Source organism: Tauraco erythrolophus, chromosome 2, assembly GCF_009769465.1.
Source record: "Tauraco erythrolophus isolate bTauEry1 chromosome 2, bTauEry1.pri, whole genome shotgun sequence".
Lineage (NCBI taxonomy): Eukaryota > Metazoa > Chordata > Aves > Musophagiformes > Musophagidae > Tauraco > Tauraco erythrolophus.
In genome coordinates, this window is record NC_141466.1 from 21,372,315 (window position 1) to 21,391,244 (window position 18,930).

The 18,930-nt window shown below is 42.1% G+C and overlaps 2 protein-coding genes across 2 annotated transcripts in view; one reads left to right on the forward strand and one right to left on the reverse strand.

The window, feature by feature from the left end:
- Window positions 1–456: 456 nt before the first annotated feature.
- On the reverse strand, window positions 457–15,837 carry QRSL1 (glutaminyl-tRNA amidotransferase subunit QRSL1). Its single transcript, XM_086608142.1, has 11 exons — window positions 15,799–15,837; window positions 15,367–15,526; window positions 14,065–14,163; window positions 12,681–12,777; window positions 10,739–10,915; window positions 8,287–8,462; window positions 7,356–7,468; window positions 5,597–5,789; window positions 5,088–5,205; window positions 1,519–1,724; window positions 457–992 (listed from the first exon to the last, which is right to left on the reverse strand). The coding sequence occupies exons 1-11, from the start codon at window positions 15,820–15,822 to the stop codon at window positions 781–783; spliced, it is 1,575 nt and encodes a 524-aa protein (XP_086464268.1). The 5' UTR covers window positions 15,823–15,837; the 3' UTR covers window positions 457–780.
- A 282-nt stretch (window positions 15,838–16,119) lies between these two features.
- RTN4IP1 (reticulon 4 interacting protein 1) overlaps window positions 16,120–18,930 on the forward strand; it is a 28,009-nt gene continuing 25,198 nt past the window's right edge. The window contains exons 1-2 of the mRNA XM_086608143.1: window positions 16,120–16,375; window positions 18,009–18,160. Coding sequence (XP_086464269.1) covers window positions 16,120–16,375; window positions 18,009–18,160 — 408 coding nt within the window. The remainder of the gene's footprint in view (window positions 16,376–18,008; window positions 18,161–18,930) is intronic.

The window sequence follows — 18,930 nt, forward strand, 5'->3', positions numbered from 1 at the left end:
GTCCATGAAGGAATAGGTGGTATTACTCTTATGGAGAGTTACACCGAAAAAGATAATTTCTTTCTTGGTAAGTACTCATTTCAAGTACTGATTATGAAGTACAGTGATCAAGGAAGAAGAAAATAACTACTAAAGGACTACTAGGCATCTTTCCTCAGAAGAAATTTGGAATTCAGCATTCTTACAATCGATGTAACCAGAGTAATCTGCATTATTCGCAAACCTAGAGGTTATTTCACCTCCTGCATGAGTTTGCTAGAAGTAGGGATGGATTTATTTATTTTTTAATCAACTATCTATATGCTATTCCCTTGTTTCTTTTTGTATTTACCTGTTGGTGAACAGGTCTCTGATACCTTTGTTCCATTACAGCTTGTCTGGTTGTTGCCATTACAAACGTCTACACTCCAGAAGGAAACCAAACCCTTTGGCAACAATGCATTTTTCATGCAGAAGTTCAGATTCGTTCTTTAATGGGCCAGATACCTTAGCCACCCTCCGGGGATGGAAAAAAGCAGCTCCACAGGCATAAACATACATAATTTTAACTTTGTGTTTTTAGTATGAGTTAGAAATGGTTCTTAATAACACAGACATGCTTACTTAATGATTCACTTTGTCTTAATTACACAGTAATAAGCAGTCGTGATTCAATCCTCCATCATTGCATATGGTTTTCTTAAAATGAATTATTATTTCTACAAAAGAGAATTAACTGTGGGAATACATTTTAGACCATCCTCACAGCTTTCTTGCTTTAGCTCACTGACAAGTCCCATGTTACAGAAAAGAAGCAGATTTCTGATGTTGAAAGACATCATGGTCGTGCCTCTTCACTTCTTCTAGCTGGATCATTGGGAATTTTACTTGTTTTTCAAACCATTTGGCTACAGTGAGAAGCTGCTTCTCCTGGAATGAACGTCCAATGAACTGAAGCCCAACTGGCAAGCCTCTCTCTGAAAGAGCTGTAGGAACACTTATGGCTGGCAGTCCTGGAGGAGAAAAAGATACACATGCAAAGACTTAATTTTAAACAAATCCAGCTGGAGTAATTTTTGTAACAATTCTAAGAGAACTAGAAAAAAAAATATGTACAGGAAGAAGACTAGTTAAAATAATTAGAGCCAATGAACTAAGGATACTGCTAGATGATCACAAGAAATGAATTAGAGTGATTTAAGGAGTCAGTATCCTCTGAAAAAATAATCACCTCTCCTTAGAAAGAGATTCTAGTTCCTGGAACTTGAACAGATTAATCTTATCTGCAGCCCACATTCAGCTACAAGGTACCTCACTTGAACAGATTAATCTTATCTGCAGCCCACATTCAGCTACAAGGTACCTCACTTTAAAATCTGGTCTCACATTTTAAAGCATTTAATAAATAAAATATCCTTAGACCTGATTATCATTGTAAGACTTACACACAGGGGTGAAAGTGGGTAAATAGCTGAAGGGAATGGACATTACAAATGACGAGGCAGGGGAAAGCATACTTGAATTCCTGTCCCTACTCACCAGCCATGTTTGCAGCCTGTGTTAAGATGTCATCTTGCGCGCTGCGGGTTCTGTTGTCTTCTTTGATGAATTCCGTATATGGCACTGCATCACTCAGAGTGGTAGGAGTTAGTAAAATATCAACACCGCTCTGGAAAACCTTCACAAAGTCATTGGCAATGAGACGTCTGACTTTCTGTGCCTTGATAAAGTAATTCTCATAGTTCCTAGAAAGAAATAGGGATATGAGGGCCTGATGCTTTAAGTCAAAAAATACAGAACTTAATTTCTTAGGTACTGTAGAAAAGACAAGGCCAGTATTCCTTCTGGTTAAAAGACTAACACTGGTACTTGAGTTTTTGATATACCAGAAGCTTAGTCATCAAACATGGTGTTTACACTCTAAAAGCAATGAAACTGTCAGAGAAGGAAGAGAAGAAGGCATCCTGCCAAAGAAAGGTGAAGGGAAAACAAGCCCCTAGTTTACAATAATTAACTAAAACTTAAAAAAACTCTTTTATGACCATTCTGAAACTAAACTGCGTATTGAATTTCTCTGCAGGGCTGCACAGCAAACCCTAGAAACAATACAGAACTAGGCAGGCCTGGAAATAGGCATTAATCATTCAGGATTCAATTCAGCAAGATACTTAAAGCATGTGAGAAAGTCCCATCATCCACAGAGGACTCCAAATTGACTTGAAACTATCTATGTGTTTGTAGTATAATTCTCTGCAGAATACTATAAGGACCTTATCTTCCCCTAACCTTTTTTGCTCATGTAAATATGTGGTCTATGGATTTCTAAACTATCTTTACACAATTCTGAAGCAGAAATAAATTAGTCAGCTTTCCTTTTAACTTCATATGCAGAACTGGTAAATGTGGAATTCTTAAATTCAGAGAAATTCAGTTTCAAAAGTAACTGCCATCTAAAGCCACAATTGTTCTAAAAAAAAAAAAAGGGATAGGGGTATTAACAACTTCCACATGCCAGAGTGTTTGTACATAAAACAACTGAAGCTGCCCAGTTAGAGTAATCTAAAGATTACTGAAAGTAATCTAAAGATTACTGAAGTTTCTGAAAAACTGCAATGAAAATGTTATTATCAATAGTAGACAGCAGATTCAAGTTAAGAAGTTATAGGAACTAGCCCTTTTTCTACAGTCATTTCTGAAATCATCCCAGCTGCTAAATTGAGAAAAACAGTAAAAGGAACAAAAAGGACCTCAAACAATATTTTAAGCTAGAAAGACTATTTTGGGTTAAAAAAAAAAGATAAAGAAAAAAATACTGTTAAACCTAACACTCTCTGTTAATTCTGATACAGTCTTGACGAGCTCCACTGCTTCCTGAATAATCACCTAGTTATTTTACAGATTTCAAAAGCAAACCAAAAATAATCTGTAAAATGCAACATTTGCAAGAAACACAAATGTTTTTTTTCTCTGTTATTTATTCTAAGAATGCTTTCTGAACCCTGGGTTCTGTTCTTTAAAGGTAATTTACTGTGGACAGGAACAAGACTCACCTGTTCAATCTTGATGGAAGCCAACTGTATATTCCCTCACAGAAGAGTGAACTACATGAATTTTAAAGCAGCTTTAGGAAAGCTGATCTGGACAGTTATAACTAGAAGGAGCACGCTTGGCAGAAACACTGGCATTCCATAAAAGCTGGTTGTTACATACTGACTGACAACATTCCTGTCTATGAGAGCAACTAGAAGTCACATCTGATGAATAGCCTTGCTGACAAAGCTCCTTCTGTAGTGCACTTGCTTTGAGACTGATTACACAACTAATATTTGTTAGTATCTGAACAAATTAGGACAGAGATAAACAGCAATTTTAATAACATAAATTAGAACTGTTGGATAAGAAGTGAAAACTAAGAAAAAAGTCAAATTGATTGTCATGGGTTAGGCCGCTCCGGCAACCAAACCCCACAGTCGCTCACTCCCCCTCCCCCAACCCCAGGAATGAGGGAGAGAATTAAAGGATAAACGGGAAGCCCGTGGGTTGAGATAAGGACAATTTAATACAGATGATTTAATACACAGTGTAGATGCTCACCACCCCCTCGTATGCAAAGCCCGTCTCGTCCCGAAGCTGCAAGCCCAGACAAACGCGAGGCCCCGAAATAGAGAGGGGCAGAGAGAGAGAGATGGTACTCCGAGAGTGGGAGTACTGGGAGAGAGAGGAAAAAAAAAGCAATAGAGCAAAAGCGCAAAAGAGCAAAAGCGGCGAAAGAGCCAAAGCGAAAAAGCCCTTCTTTCCGGCTGACCCTCACTTTTATACTGGGCATGATGCTGCATGATATGGAATACTAATTGGCCAGTTTGGCCCTCAATCTTAAGTTCCACCACAAATCACAAGGGGAATCGTGGCCCCCTTGTCCCAGCTATGCTCCCCCCTCATCCCACTGTGCTTCTGCACTCTGGCCAGGACATGGCACACTGAAAAGTCCTTGGAGTTTCACTTCCAACTACAAACATCAGTGCGCTGTCAACATTCTTCTCAGAGCGAGCCTCTGAGTAAAACCAAAACACGGAGCTCTTCTAGCTGCTAAAAAGAAGAGCTAACTCTGTCCCAGCTAAAACCAGGACATTGATCCAGGCACCAGCTTCTCTACATGAGCTGCATAAAAACCTGTCTTCTGTAAAGACATCAGTTCAGTCAGTGCCTGCCTTTCCCTGTACACTAAGGCAAAGAGCTGCAGTTAATTTAATTGCCATATCTTCTGGCTTTCTCTAGGAAGACCTGACTGGAATGTACCAGCAGTTTCTCTATGCAGTTTTAATGAGGTTAACAACTACAGAACTTTTAATGCTACGACAGTAATGGCTTCAGTATTTCAATGTCATACCACAACTTAAGGGTGCCAAGAATACTCTGGTGGGGTGGGAGGGGAATCGCTGAGTTGTTTTACTTATTTAAGTCAGGAGTCTCACTGGTAAGACTAAGGGAAAACATTTTCATTCATTATTACAGTTCACTCGGTATTATATGACTAAACTGGTCAAGGGGCTGGAAAATAAAACTTAGGAGGAGCGGCTGAGGGAGTTGGGGCTGTTTAGCCTGGAGAAGAGGAGGCTGAGGGGAGATCTGATCACAGCCTACAAATACTTGAGAAGGGATGGTGGGAGGTAGGGGAAGGGCTCTTTACATTAGTGATGGGTGATAGAACAAGAGGTAATGGGTATAAGCTTAGTCAGGGGAGATTCAGGTTGGATGTTAGGAAGTATTTCTTCTCTGAAAGGGTTGTCAGCCACTGGAATAGGCTGCCCAGGGAGGTGGTTGAGTCCCCATCCCTGGATGTGTTTAAGAATAGGGTGGATGATCTACTTAGGGATATGGTTTAATGGGGATTAGGGACGGTTGGACTCAATGATCTCTAAGGTCTTTTCCAACCTAGAAATCTATGAAATGAAATGAAATCTATGAAATATAGCTGAAACAATAACGATAATACAAGTAGCTGCTAGTATTAGGATGAATTTTTTTACATATCACGATGAACAATTAATCACCGCTTGCTTAACAAATTGTTAACTTGCCAAATTTGAGTTTCAAGATGTTCCGCTTACTGTTTCAACAAGAAATAGTTTCCTGATAAAATTCTTCCTCTTACAACATCATTAAAGCCTTCTCGTCGTGTTGCAGCATACATGCTTTCTGTGGACCTGTTCATGTCAGAACGGTGTCCTGAAAAGCAAAAACGTTTTGGAAATCAACACTTTTTGTAATCCTTAAGATTTAACAACATAAGGTAACGTTACACATAGTAATGCAACAGGCCACTGTTTGCTGCAGTCCCACATACTACTATTCTGGAAAAACAACAAAGCATATTCCTGTTTTATTACAGAAACATTAAACAGATTTTACGTCCAGACACTCAAGTGTTTAGAAGCGCAATCTAGCAAAACATGTATTTACTCATTTTGATTTGGACCGCATTTTTACTCTATTCTATCTTGGAGAAATAACATCAAACATTCCACCATGAAAAGCGTATCTATTAAAACTAACACTTTTTAATGGCACCCAGCAACGCTTCTATTGTCTGAGAAAGAAGGTTTTTCAAAGGCCTTACCATATTCCAGTCCATCGAATCTGGCCATGTTTGATGCCACTTCTGCTGTGCACAGCACATGATAGCAGACAATTGAGTAACGAGTGTGTGGTAGACTCACTTCAATTACTTTAGCACCTGCATTCTTAAAGAGGTCAGCAGCCTTTGACCAGAGAGCCACAATTTCACTAGAAAGCCCTGGTGCATGATATTCCTTCGAAAAAAAAAACCAAACCAAGAAGGGGAGTGATTTTACGTACTGGTTTACTTCCAATGGACACCAAAATGCAAATACTCCTTGCTAAAAATCCATTGAAACTATTACCTCACCACTGTATGATCTAAAGTACTTATTAAGCCTTCTTGCATCTACTAAGTATTTTACAATCAAGTAGTATTAAATTATCAGGATTCGTTCTTCTTAAGAATATTATGTTCATCTCAGTAGGATTGACCCACACACCACAGACCATGGAATTTCGGCAGTTTCTTCCCTAGGAGGAATTTGTGTATTCATGGAGACTATACTGCACTGCTCAGCAGTTCATGGGTAGAAACTCTTCAGGTTTAAATCCTAGCACTAGGGCTACTGTGAGTAGGAAAAACAAAAGGAAATTATGGCCAGAGCATGTCAGTGGCAGCTGGCATGAAACAAACAAAACAACCCATCAAAGAACTACAATCAAGGAGTTGCGAGAATACTTAGAAAGAGCTACCTTCCTGTTTAAGAGCGAAGTTAAAGATATTCCATTAAAATTCTGTTTTTGAAGATACTTGCTTTAGTTCTAACCCACAATATCAGAGTCATAATACTGTCTCATTTCTGAGTAGCTATGACCCATGTTTAATATATGCATGTATCTGTTTAGGATAGTCTGTAGCGGTAGAAAAAAACTGTCCGAAGGACATGAATAATTAACCAATACCACTATTTTAGATTTATCAAAATCTAAAACAGCAGGCAGCTAATTAATTTTCTAGGCATACATTTTCTGCATTTCAAAGATCCTGAATAATTAACTGGTCAGTGGACATCTCTCTTTACCAAACTAAATCTTTTGGTACACCTGTTCTAGCACAGGTTAAAATACTCAGAATCAAACCAATAAATGTTATTCACACTGTCTCTTTGAAGGCAGAGCCTTTACTAAATGAAAATAGGCAATTAAAAATACGTGGCAGTCCCAAATGTCGTGCCTGAATTACAAGCACCCTTACAGTTACAAACACAACTGAACTGCCTGCATCAGAAGCCAGATTACAGTTGTCTCTTGAATGCTGTTAGAGCTCTGCCAATCACAGCTCCCTGTGCCACTCAACTGCCTTTAAAATTCTACTTCGTATTAACACAGAGCCACTCAGATGAGCATCTCAAAGCACTGCACAAATCAGTACTAACCTCACTGTGTGAGAAGGCACTAACAGCAACTTGTCTGAGGTCATACAGGTGACTCACGAAAGAGCAACAGAGAGAACCAAGAACTGAAGTTCCCCATTTCCCTTGTAATTTCCCGACAGTGCTTCTCACGACGGCAAAATGTCTTAGACTAAGCATTAGCACATGCTCACTCTCAATTGCCTACAACAGGCAACAGAGCACACACTGCTTTCTTCCAGGAGCTGCTCATATATCATAGAATCATAGAATGGTTAGGGTATATTGTCTTCACTGTATTAAGTCATGAAAGACTGGGAGGTGGTGGGCAAGACACAAATATTTTTTGTTAGGTGTCCTATTTGCTGTTTCTGTCCATAACTGGTGCCAGGATTTAAACGTTACCTTTGGAATTCCTATCGAGAGCTTGCTGACATCAGTCAAATTGGGTAGTTCAAATGGCTTAAAGTTGTCCTGAACTGTGGTAGAGTCTTTAGGATCATGTCCAGCAAGCAAACCTGAAATAAGACACGACATAAACAAAACAGGAAAATGTTTATTGGTGTCCTGGTTTTAGCTAGGACCGGGTTAGCTTTCTTTTTAGCAGCTAGAAGAGCTCCGTGTTTTGGTTTTACTCAGAGGCTCGCTCTGAGAAGAATGCTGATAGAAAGTTGATGTTTGTGGTTGGACGTGAAACTCTAAGGACTTTTCAGTGTGCTGGAGTGCAGAAGCACGGCGGGATAAGGGGGGAGCATAGTTGGGACAAGGGGGCCACGATTCCCCTTGTGATTTGTGGTGAAACTTAAGACTGAGGGCCAAACTGGCCAATTAGTATTCCATATCATGCAGCGTCATGCCCAGTATAAAGTGAGGGTCAGCCGGACAGAAGGGCTTTTGCGCTTTGGCTCTTTCGCCGCTTTTGCTCTTTTGCGCTTGCTGTGCTTTTGCTCTATTGTTTTTCTTTCTTTTCCTCTCTCCCAGTACTCCCACTCTCGGAGTACCATCTCTCTCTCTCTGCCCCTCTCTATTTCGGGGCCTCGCGTTCGTCCGGGATTGCAGCTTCGGGACGAGACGGGCTTTGCATACGAGGGGGTGGTGAGCATCTACACTGTGTATTAAATCGTCTGTATTAAATTGTTCTTATCTCAACCCACGGGTTTCCCGTTTATCCTTTAATTCTCTCCCTCATTCCTGGGGGTGGGGGAGGGGGAGCAACCGGCTGTGTGTGGGGGTTCAACCTAACCCACGACAATTGGGTAGCCAGAATTCCACTTGTTTTGAGACAACGTTGTAAACAAAGATATGTTGGACACAAAGACATATGAAGTAGTAATACCTAACACAACTGCTGCATCATCCACACATCTGGTTAGGATTCCTGGCACATCCATGGAGTTCACTAGAGGAATGAGACCATGGCGAGAGATCAGTCCGTATGTCGGCTTTAAACCTACTACACCACAGTGAGCAGCAGGGTTTCTGGTAGATCCTCCTGTGTCTGACCCTAAGGCTCTATGGTTTCAAAAGGATTATCATTAGTAAAATAATTCAGAACATTTTCAAATCAAAATGTATGGCTTTAAGATGCATGGATTTAAAAACATGTAAATTCTTCCAGACTGGAAGTCATAATAACACAGAGCAAATTTCAGTCTGCTCCGTACATCTGCTGTTTTTTGTCTGTTCTCTTATTTTTCTTAGAGCCTCTAAATTAGTCATCCAGAGAGCCCAGTTGTCTCCACAAAGCAGAGGCAGACAGGCAGAATTTAGACCACCTGAATATGGCCCCAAATATCTACATCCACCTTCTCTGTCGGTCTGTTCCACTTCTATGGACTCCAAAAGATATGTCTCGTATGATTTAGTGTACAATTTTTGGAATTGATATCTTATTTACTAAGTAGCCAATACACTATGAAGCAGCATCTTCCAGTACACAAATAAATAGCAATACACTATACTTTTTGCTCCTAATAATAAGGTATCCTTTTCAAAGCCTAGAATGTTTTTCCTGTTTCCAAACCTACAACGCATAACATCAGAACTCCTAGTTTAGAGTATCTTACATGCATTTTCAGAACATAGTTCTTTTTTTAAAAAAAAAAGTTGACTTTTTTTTTGTTCTTTCACAGGTGAAACCTTGTTCTTTCTAAACTGAAATTTTTATTTCAACAATTGTAATGGAATTGGAAGTTTATATTGAAATGAAACCTGCTCTTTTCATTTTTAACAATTTTAACTCAAGTACCATTTAAAAAATAAAACAGCTTTCATCTGAATCTTTGCCAAAATAAATTAAACTTCAAGAGGTGTAATTTTTATTGAAGTGGGTGACTTTTCCCATAGGCATCTGTTTCTGAGATGGCTGAACCAATTCAATTGACTTTGCTAAAGTGGAATTTTTTCAAAGCTTTGTGTTCATATAAAACATCCTCAATTTTGTAGCATTTCTGTACATCCAAATCTCAAATTGAACAAAGACTGGCAGCAATCCTGATGCTTGAAAGAAACTAATAGAGTGGATATACAATCGGTTATAGGCAATAAAATAGCTGGACGAAAAAGCTCCCTGACAAAGTGCTGAGCAGCGCAAAGCGGGAGTTCAGCAGGCCCAGCAACATAAAAGAAGGTGCCAGACCGTATCAGGATCCGGCCATTCTGGCTCAGGACAAGGATCAGCAGTCCTTGGGAATGGCTGCACTGAGTTCAGTTTCAACAGTATTAAAATGTTGAGTATGCTACCTTCCAGTAAAGGGCATTGAGATGAAGAGAGGCATCATTAAAAAAATCATAAAACAAATTGGGTTTTGTATATAAAAATATATTTTTAAAAAAAGCTGTAATCAACATTAGCAAAAAATATTTTAACAATAAAATGGAAGCTTATAATAAAGTCTATGGGTAAACACGGACCTAGTCATCAAAGAGCATTCTTAAACACCTTCCAGTTAAGAGCACAACCGAAATCATCTTCTATAAAACATGCTGCACTATGTAGCTCTAAAAACTGCATAAAATGAAAAGTGTAAAGTTTTAAGGATTAGATTTCTTTTGACAGTTGGATGGGGAAGATAGTATAGACAACTGATTTGTTAAATAGCGTGTTGCTATTCCGTGCAGATAACAATTGTTTTAAAAAAAATTCTGGCTTGTTTAAATTCCTTTTTTAAAAAACTCAAACCAACATCCAAAAAACTAAAATTGTCTTTGAACTTTTTAAACCAGACAAGATCGTAAGCGTCTGTGTAGTAAGTATCTGTGTATCCTTTTGTTAAATTGGGGATTTGAAAGCTTTCAGATCCGAAATCTCATGTATTATCACATAAACCTGCTATAAAAACAAAGCAGGGGAGGAAAGATTACTATACTGTTACAAATTAAGGGATCTCCTCATCTGCTGAATTACATTCTCAGCGTGTATTTGTGCAATGCGTTTACTGAGGAGGAGGATGTGCCACAAACCCCATGTTAATTTTAAAAGACTATGTGAGAATAACAATAAAACTGTCATTCCTTTTCTGCCATCATAATTTTATCTCACACAGTGCACAGTGGTCATATCAGTACGCTGAACAACACTCAAAACGGAAAAGTCTAAATTTGCCTACATGGATTCATTCTGGCTTCATGATCTGCCACAAACAAACTAAGGATGCGGAAATAAATTCTCGCATGTCAGTGCAAATAACCCTCCCATTTCAAACCAGATGATGAGAAAATTATAAAATTAAAATCTTGCAATATATTTTGAGACATTTAATTAAAAACGATTTTAAAAAGCCTCTTACGCAAAACACGTGAAAGATGACACAGCGGCCGCACTGCCTCCTGAGCTCCCTCCTGTTATTACCCAGTTAGACTCTTTGTCCTCAGAAGGGGATTTTGGGACAGATTTTTCCTTGTACTGTCTTGAATAACTCCAGGGATTTCTGACTGGTCCAAATACCCCATCTGTACTTCCAGACCTAACACAGACAGGACAAATAAAGAGAGAAGTGACAGATGACACACTGCATTCACCAAGTTTTTTTGCTTTATCCAATTCTTTATCCTTCATCCTAGCAAATTCAATTTCAACACAAAAAGACTGGTGTACCTAAGTCCTTGTGCAGTCAACTTCAACGTTACGCAGAATTGTAAAGTTTAGAGGTCTTCGTCCCCGTCTGACACAGAACCCAAACTTGTACCTCTTTCTAACTTCTGCTAATGCCTCTGAAAAGAGCATAATCACAAAAACGTAAAACTGATTTAGGCTATGCAGCAGTAAAGCTGCATGTCTGCTTCAAAACAAAGGTTGTCTTTTTTCCTAACCCTGCATTTGGAAAAGGCAAAAGAAGATGACCACAGTCTTGTGGAAAACCATGCTGCTAGAGAGGTGGGGGGGAAACCCTGCAATAGCAGGAACAAGCACTTCTCTGTAAATAACACACTATTACTCACTCTGTAGCCCTCTCCTGAGGCCACAGTTTGCTGGTTCAGAGCACTAGACCGGCTTCTCAGAAACTGGTTGCAGTCAGCCTGTGGTCACCTAAGCATGAGCTGCCACCAGAAGCGGAGGCAGGGGGTATTTTCCTCCTTCCTTGCAACTTCCACCTCATATTCCCCCTGGCTCCAAGGCACCAGTGTCATTAGCCAAATCTTCCGAGAGCACGAGCAGTTGACAACTAACCTTATTGAGACATCATTACTTTTGAGCTGGATCAGTTCCCTGACCAAGCTCACGGTGCAGCTGTGTTGCTGCTCGCATAAGGGACCACACAAACACACAGATCAGAGACGAGAGGCTGGGGGTGGGACAAGCGTTTTTAAGAGAATGCTGTGCTTTAATGAGCTTACATCATCTGTAACACTGCATAACCATTTTTTTCCATGCTTTTTCCCTGCTCTTCCTCTGAAGAGAGTCTCTTTGACACAGGACTGACTTTATCCAAAACAACACAGTCAAAGTATTTCCACCCCATCCATGTGAATTCCCAATCAAACCTTTGTCTTCGGTTTAGGTAAAATAAAAACAAAACCAAAACACAACACTTATTGTTTCTCATAGGTAACTAAACTCCCAGACGTTCCTTTCCAGACCCAGTAGTTGTGGCAACAGGGACTTCCATCCCTAACGGCCCAATGCTGTTCCCTGCTATAGCTTGGCTGCCTTCACTGATTTGCTAGAGAATCAATTTCTGGGAGCATTTTCCAAAGTGCTCCTGACAAAAAGTCACCCACATTAGCTCAGGCAATTTAAAGCGTTGCTTTAGATTAGTCCATCTGCAACAAATCTGGGAGTACTCACACACATCACTCCAGTGGCTGACTGACAAAGGCAGTGACTGCCATCAGCGGCACGACAATAATTAGCTAAGGGCAAAAACCAGCAGTGAGGAGAGAGAAAAAGGCAGCAATTAATTGGTGTTGTAACCAATTATACTAACACACTACTGGATCTGGAAGAAGTTTGCTTGTCCTTGGCCTTCTGCAAAGGCTGTATTGCTTCCTCCCCTCAAACACAGCTGTAGCAAACACTATGTTCATAAAACTCAGCATTTATATCGTTTACACAAAAGTATAAATGTTCGGGGAGAAATTCATGCAATGCCATATACTCTCTACAGGTAAGTACTCATTATTTTCTAACTTCACAAGAAGATGAGTTAAGGATTACAGGTAGATCGGAACAGATGGTGTTTATTCTATTTACTGTGCAATCACACTTTAAAAATAATAAACATCACTCACCCCATTGCAAATTCATCTAGGTTTGTTTTTCCTAAAAGCACAGCTCCTTGATCCAGTAATTTCTGAACTACTGTAGCATTGTAAGGAGAAATATAACCTGAAAACAATCAGAACAATTAACAGAGTGATTGGTGAGACAGAGCTGATTTTTAGAAGCAGCTACTTTGAACACTTCGAAGTTGTCGTTATTTGTGCATCAGAACTGTCAGTTCACAGTGTCAAAATTTCGCTTCAAGATAACGCGAGTAATTTCCAAAATTTAGCAAAAGTTAACCAAATGCTGTTTCGTTTGCAATGTCTTTTTTTGCTCCACAACTTACAACCAAGTAATTCTGGATTATCTAAAGCATGGAGCTAAGACAAGTTAACACAAGGGTAGCAAATTACTGCATTCAGCCAATTTGCAGGAACTGTCTAAAGTTAGAAGAAATGAGAAACAGCTCTTCACAGAAGAGTGCTAAGCTATCTTGAATTATCTCCCATTACCACAAGATAAGGGAGCATATGGTTAACCATAAGCTGAAATACTAACCGGCTATCCTGTGATCAAACGTGTGCACCCTTAACCACTTGGACTCTACATAAACTAGGATGAGAACCATGACACTTAAAATGAGATCCTAGGTAGCAACCATTTCTTATGTGACTATTGACAGGGGCTTCTCCACCCTCAACGGGAACAACAAGGACAATATCACTCCTAACACTCTCAGCCACGACACTGCAATCAACCACAATGGGTCTGAGAATGTGCTTTAAGGAACAGCATTTCAGATATTATAACATTTTTTAAATGGTAAAGTCATATTTTGTTTCTTCTGCTATTAAAAACCCCCATAATCAGACTGGGGTTCCACTAATTTACTTGAGCTATCTTCCACAAACTTTTCAGTTTTACTTTGTGCCGAACAAAACAGATAGAAGATGTGCTTTCTACTTTTGCTTTTGCTATGAAAACATTCTAATGCCTTGAAAATGTTCATGGCATGTTAATAGAAACGATGAGTTTGGATTTTGGCAGACAGAACAGCAGCAAACAGTACTGACCGCTCCTGCTCTCCTGTGGACCTAGAAGTAACACGAAGCAAAACGCGAACTATAGAACAAACCTATTTTAGTATATGGGCTATAATAAACATTGCATTGTAAGAAGCATGTAACTATATTAATAAAGGAGATAACGTGCTCACACAAGAAAAAGATGCATCTGTAATACCAGATGAGCTTGGTGGAAGAAATTGGATAGATACATTTTCTCAAATTAGTTCAGCTCATTTTCTGAAAATATTTAGATTTCTGGAAGACTCCACCCCATAAACCCTGTAAAGAGAAGAGCAAGAGCTCTGAAAGGAGATCTGATTTTACTTTTAAAACTCTGCTGTACCTTTTAGCATGTTTGATGCACATGTTGTCTCAATGCCAGCAGTATTAAAGTTGTCTTTTACTGCAACAGGAATTCCATCTAAAACACCCAGCGGCTGACCTGCATTAGGAATTATTGCAAAAACAACAGTGATTAAAGCAAAGTCTGCTACATGTATAGTCTCCTCATCAATTACAATTATTTTATGTGTCCCTTTGGTGTTTATTGGAAAGAAGAACGCTCTCTACCTGGCATTTGATGGCTGCCAGTTACATTTTCAAGAACCATCTTCCATTCTAACTCTACCATTGAGCATTTTGCCCAGACTGGACTTGACCCTGCAGATCACAGCTCTGCAAATGTGTCTAAGCCTGCAAGACAGGCAGCTGCTTTCATATAGGTTAGCTATCCCAAAAGAGTGCTTACTTCCTCAAATGTGACCACGTAATGCTTGTTTCAGCCATAGGTGCTGCCTAAATCTACTCCATTCCTAGGCTGGGAGCCATAAATTCTGCCTACCTGACATACACACTAGATAGGATCTTAAAAAAAAAAAATTAAAAAGCACTGAAGCAGAGAAAGTCTTCCTTACACGATTGATGATCCACTATCCAGAAAAAAAAAAAGAAATTAAAATGTCTATGTCAGGAAGCAAAACCCTCTGGCTAGCAATTTTCTTAAGCTGTTAGAAGACAGCAAGCATCCAGGAATGAAAGTGTCCCAGGATGGAAAACAAGTACCCTATTAGGTAAAAATTTCCCTTTTCTGTGTCTTGCAGAAAACGCAAAGGAAAATGAGGACGGTCAGTCTCTAAATGCTGCAGGTGACAGGATTTAACGCCGTTCTGTTCACTAGCTCATAACTGCAATTCACAAAGTTGCTTTATTTTCACTTCCTTTCTTAATTTAAGACCCAACAGGCTAAGTTGGATGCTTGCCCATCTCAGCCAACAGGCCTGCAGAAGACCACTGCGCCTTCCTGTGCCAGGTAACTGTTGGCTACCCATCCAAAAGCAACTGCTGAGGCGAAGAAGAGGCGACCAGCAGCAGCGCCGCACAGGAGGCACAGAGCCGCTCACTCTGCCGCGCTCACCTGGCTCGGGCCGGGTTTTGCCTTTGATTTTTTCACCGAGCACCACTGCCCAGTGCCAGGCACCGACCCCTGAGCCGGCGCCCGCTGAGTCCTCAACCGCGGCCCTCATCCCCGAGCAGTCAATGGAGTAGCACACATTCCTGCTTTAAAAGGAAAACGGGCTTCATCTAACACAGTGAGCTCTTCCACAACGGCTTTTTAGGGACCGACATCCAGCAGGAGCAAACATACCTCTTCTGTATCTTCTCTCGGATTCTTCAGCCTGCTTCCGAGCAGTCTCTTCCACTACAGTAATGTAAGCGTTAAGGAACTTGGTGCTTTGGATGAGGGAGAGGCACCTCTGGCAGAGCTCCGTCGGAGTGACGCGTCCTTCCTTCAGCGCCGCCGCCACCTGCAAGCGCACCCGTGTCACGGCGGCCGGGCGACAGAGGCCGCCTCGGGGCGGTGCAGGGATACCGCGCCGTCCCCGCTGCCGCTGCGGGAAGGAGCCGGCGGAAAGCGGCTCCCCGCCGCTCCGGGGAGCGGGGTAGGGGACGACAAGGGACGCCGCGGCGGGCCCGCCTGCCCCGGTCACCTTGCGAGCCCGCCCCGCTACGGCCCCGCTCCTTGAGGCGCCCTCCCCCCGCGCCGCGGCGGCCCGCAGGGCGGGCTGGCGGCACTCACCTCGCGGAGGGAGGCGCGCAGCATCGCGTCCCGCTCCCCGCCGCCTCACGCCCGCCGGCCCACCGCAGCCACCCTTCCCCCGGTGCGGCAGCTGGGCACCGCCATCTTGCCGCAACACCGAGCAGCGTCATTGGCAGGGCTGCCAAGAAGGCGGCCGCTCATTGGCCGCGGTTGCTGCCGGGGCGAGAGCGGAGGGCAGGCCAGAGCGGGCCGGGATCGGCCGGGGCTCCCGGCCCGAGTGTGGAGGGCGCCGCGTTCCCGATCCCCATTCCCCGGTCCCGCGGGGCACCGGCTGCGCGGCCTGGCCCGGCTCCCCCGGCCATGTTGTCGCGGGGGGCGGCGGGCGGGAGGGCGCTGCGCGTTGCAGCGCGGGCGGGCGGGCAGCCGCCGGTGCGCGGCTTGCGCGTCTCTCCGCGGGCGCGGTTCGCCATGCCCTCCTGGGTCATAGACCGGTACGGCCGCAACGACGTGCTGCGCTTCACCAGGGACATGGTGTTCCCCGTCATAGACTTCCCGAACGAGGTCATCATTCAGGTTCACGCCGCGAGCCTGAACCCCATCGACCTCAGCATGAGAAGTAAGTGCCGGGCCAGGCCGGCGTGCTGGCGGCGGGTGTGCTCGGACTGCGGCTTCCACACGTCCCCCGGCGCCCAAAATCCCCCAGACGGTGTCTCCGGCCTGCCCTCGGGCACCGCTCCCGGCAGTGCCCGGAGGGTCCCCTCGAAGCACGTGTTGCCCCGAGCCCTGGGGGAACCCGCCGCTCTGAAACCTGTTTGTTTCAAGTTCCTGGGGAAGAGTGGCACAAAAAGCTCTTGCCTTTCCGAAAACAAGAGTGTGCGTGTGTTGGGAGGGGCGGCGTAAGGTTTTAGTCCAAGTGACTGACTGCTGTCCTCCCCTGGCGTGCGGCTCACCAGTCAGCTCCCATTCATTGGTGGCGTGGCCATGGTGGGGTCCTGGGCATGGTCTTGGCCTTCTCCCCGTCCCTGCCATCGTGGGGGGGGTACCCTCTTGGTCAGGAGACTAGTCCTCCCAAAGAGCAGTGTTCCCCTTGAGAGGTACTGGATTTTCCCATGTCTTTGAGGTGAATGGGGCTCAAGGGCAGTTACCTCAAAGGCGGCACGTGTGAGCTAATCCAAACCAAACCATGTTGTTCGTTGTCATGCCCTTTCTTCCTGAGTTGGCATCTGAGTACCCGCTGCTTTCTGGCCAAAGAAATCTACGTCTGTGACTGACTTAACGCTCTGTATTTGAAACATTTAATCAGATTTTTTTCCTCAGTTTCAAGGTTTGAAACACAAGAAGGAGGTTGTGGTAGTCAAAGACCTTATACTTCATCTTAAGAAGTGACCTTGCGTATCAAGTCAGAGTAGCGCATGCAGAGAGACCTGCAGGAAGCCTACTGACAGAGCTGTAATTTGTGTTCTGGGTCTCTAATAAATTAATTTTAACAAATTCTTTGTATATCATTGTAAATTTGATTGTGGGACATTTGCTGTCTGAGGATTCCAGTTGAATGACCTGCTTGAACTGTGGGGCTGCCACTAGTGTTCTGAGTCAGTATAAAAGTATTTTGAAGAAACTACGTTTTCATCCCACTTTCAAGGTGCCTGTTGTTCTATCCATTTCTTTTCAGTATAAAAACACTTTCTAGCGTAGTAGGGCACCTAGGCAGACTACTTCAAACAGTTGAAGGGGCATATGTGCCCAAATACAGACTTTTTTAGGCTGAACAGAGTTGTTAGATGGATAATTTGCAGCATTTAGCTATTGCTTACTGAATAGAAGTTCAGGTTACTCATCTTAGCATGTGTGCCTTAATAATTTTTACAATTATTTTCATGTTGTTTTGTTTACAGTACTTAATTTTAAAAGGCAAATGGAAAGCTTGGAGGTTTTTTTTGATTCCTAGCTACATGATGCTTTTGGAAAATGGAGCGTTTCTAGCAGACTTCTTAGAATTTCTGACAGTGTTATCACATACTAAATATTTTTATAATGGAGAGCCATTTCATGGACAAATAAGCCAGAACTGAAATTTGCTCTTTTATACTTTTAAAGATTTTACAAATAAATATTGCAGGTTTTTTGAATGCTGAAGTTGTAACAGAAATGAGGCACACTAGGTACAGGCAGTGCTTTCTAACTGGAATTGTTCATTTAATAAATAAAAACTCAGTACAGTGTGTCATGGTTAATTTCATGTTTTGCAGGTGGTTATGGTGCAACTGCATTAAATATGAAGCGGGATCCCCTGAAACTCAAAGGCACGGGCTCTGAATTTCCCCTTACACTTGGTCGAGATGTCTCTGGTGTTGTTATGGAATGTGGACTGAATGTGTCTTATTTCAAACCTGGAGATGAGGTGATACCACCAATCTCATTTTTTTCTAAAATGTATGGTTAAATTACACTATGAGATGTTCAGCTTTCATTTTCCTCTTAAGAAAATTATTTTTTAAAATGTCGTTGCACTCTGAATGAGGACTATGTGGCAGTAAATTCCTAGAATGCTTTCTTCTCTATCCTTTTTCTTTGAAAAACATGGTCTTTCCCAGACTTGCCTCTGCAAGTTAATTCCCATTCTGTTTTTTAATTTTTGGTCCGTTTCAGTGGTGACAAGAGAGGATTTTATTTATTTATGAGTGCACACTCAAGATGCTGCATCATTTTTGACTGAAGATAGAATTCTATCAGTAAGGGATTAGTAGTTTGTTGTTGTTTTTTTTTTTTTTCTCTTGAGTAATTCACTTAGGATAGGAACTCTGCATAACCCAAGAATTGCTTTGTGAGTTCCCACGTAAATACTGGTATTGTTTGCTTTCACCTTCACCAGCTGCTTTCACCTTTCACCAGTTTTAGTATAGCAATTTCTGATTCCTCCCCACCCCATGCCCTACAATCTGGGCTTTCCTGGCATGAAAGTAGTTTGTTTTTTTTGTAAAATTATGTCTTATCCACAGTATAGAATCATAGAATGGTTAGGGTTGGAAGGGACCTCAAAGGTTATCTAGTTCCAACCCCCTGCCATGAGCAGGGACACCCAATGTTACAATTTATTTACGTAGCTCTGCGCTCCTTCCTTTAGTCATTCTTGCGATGGTTTTTGTGTAAAGAGTAAGGTAAACTGGTTTC

Coding starts and splice junctions, on each gene's coding strand:
- QRSL1 (XM_086608142.1), bottom strand. CDS start 15,822: ATGCTGCGCGCCTCCCTCCGCGAG. Junction 14,164..15,366: donor CGAGAGAAGATACAGAAGAG/GTATGTTTGCTC, acceptor TTCCTAATGCAG/GTCAGCCGCTGGGTGTTTTA. Junction 993..1,518: donor ACAGGCTGCAAACATGGCTG/GTGAGTAGGGAC, acceptor TTTCTCCTCCAG/GACTGCCAGCCATAAGTGTT.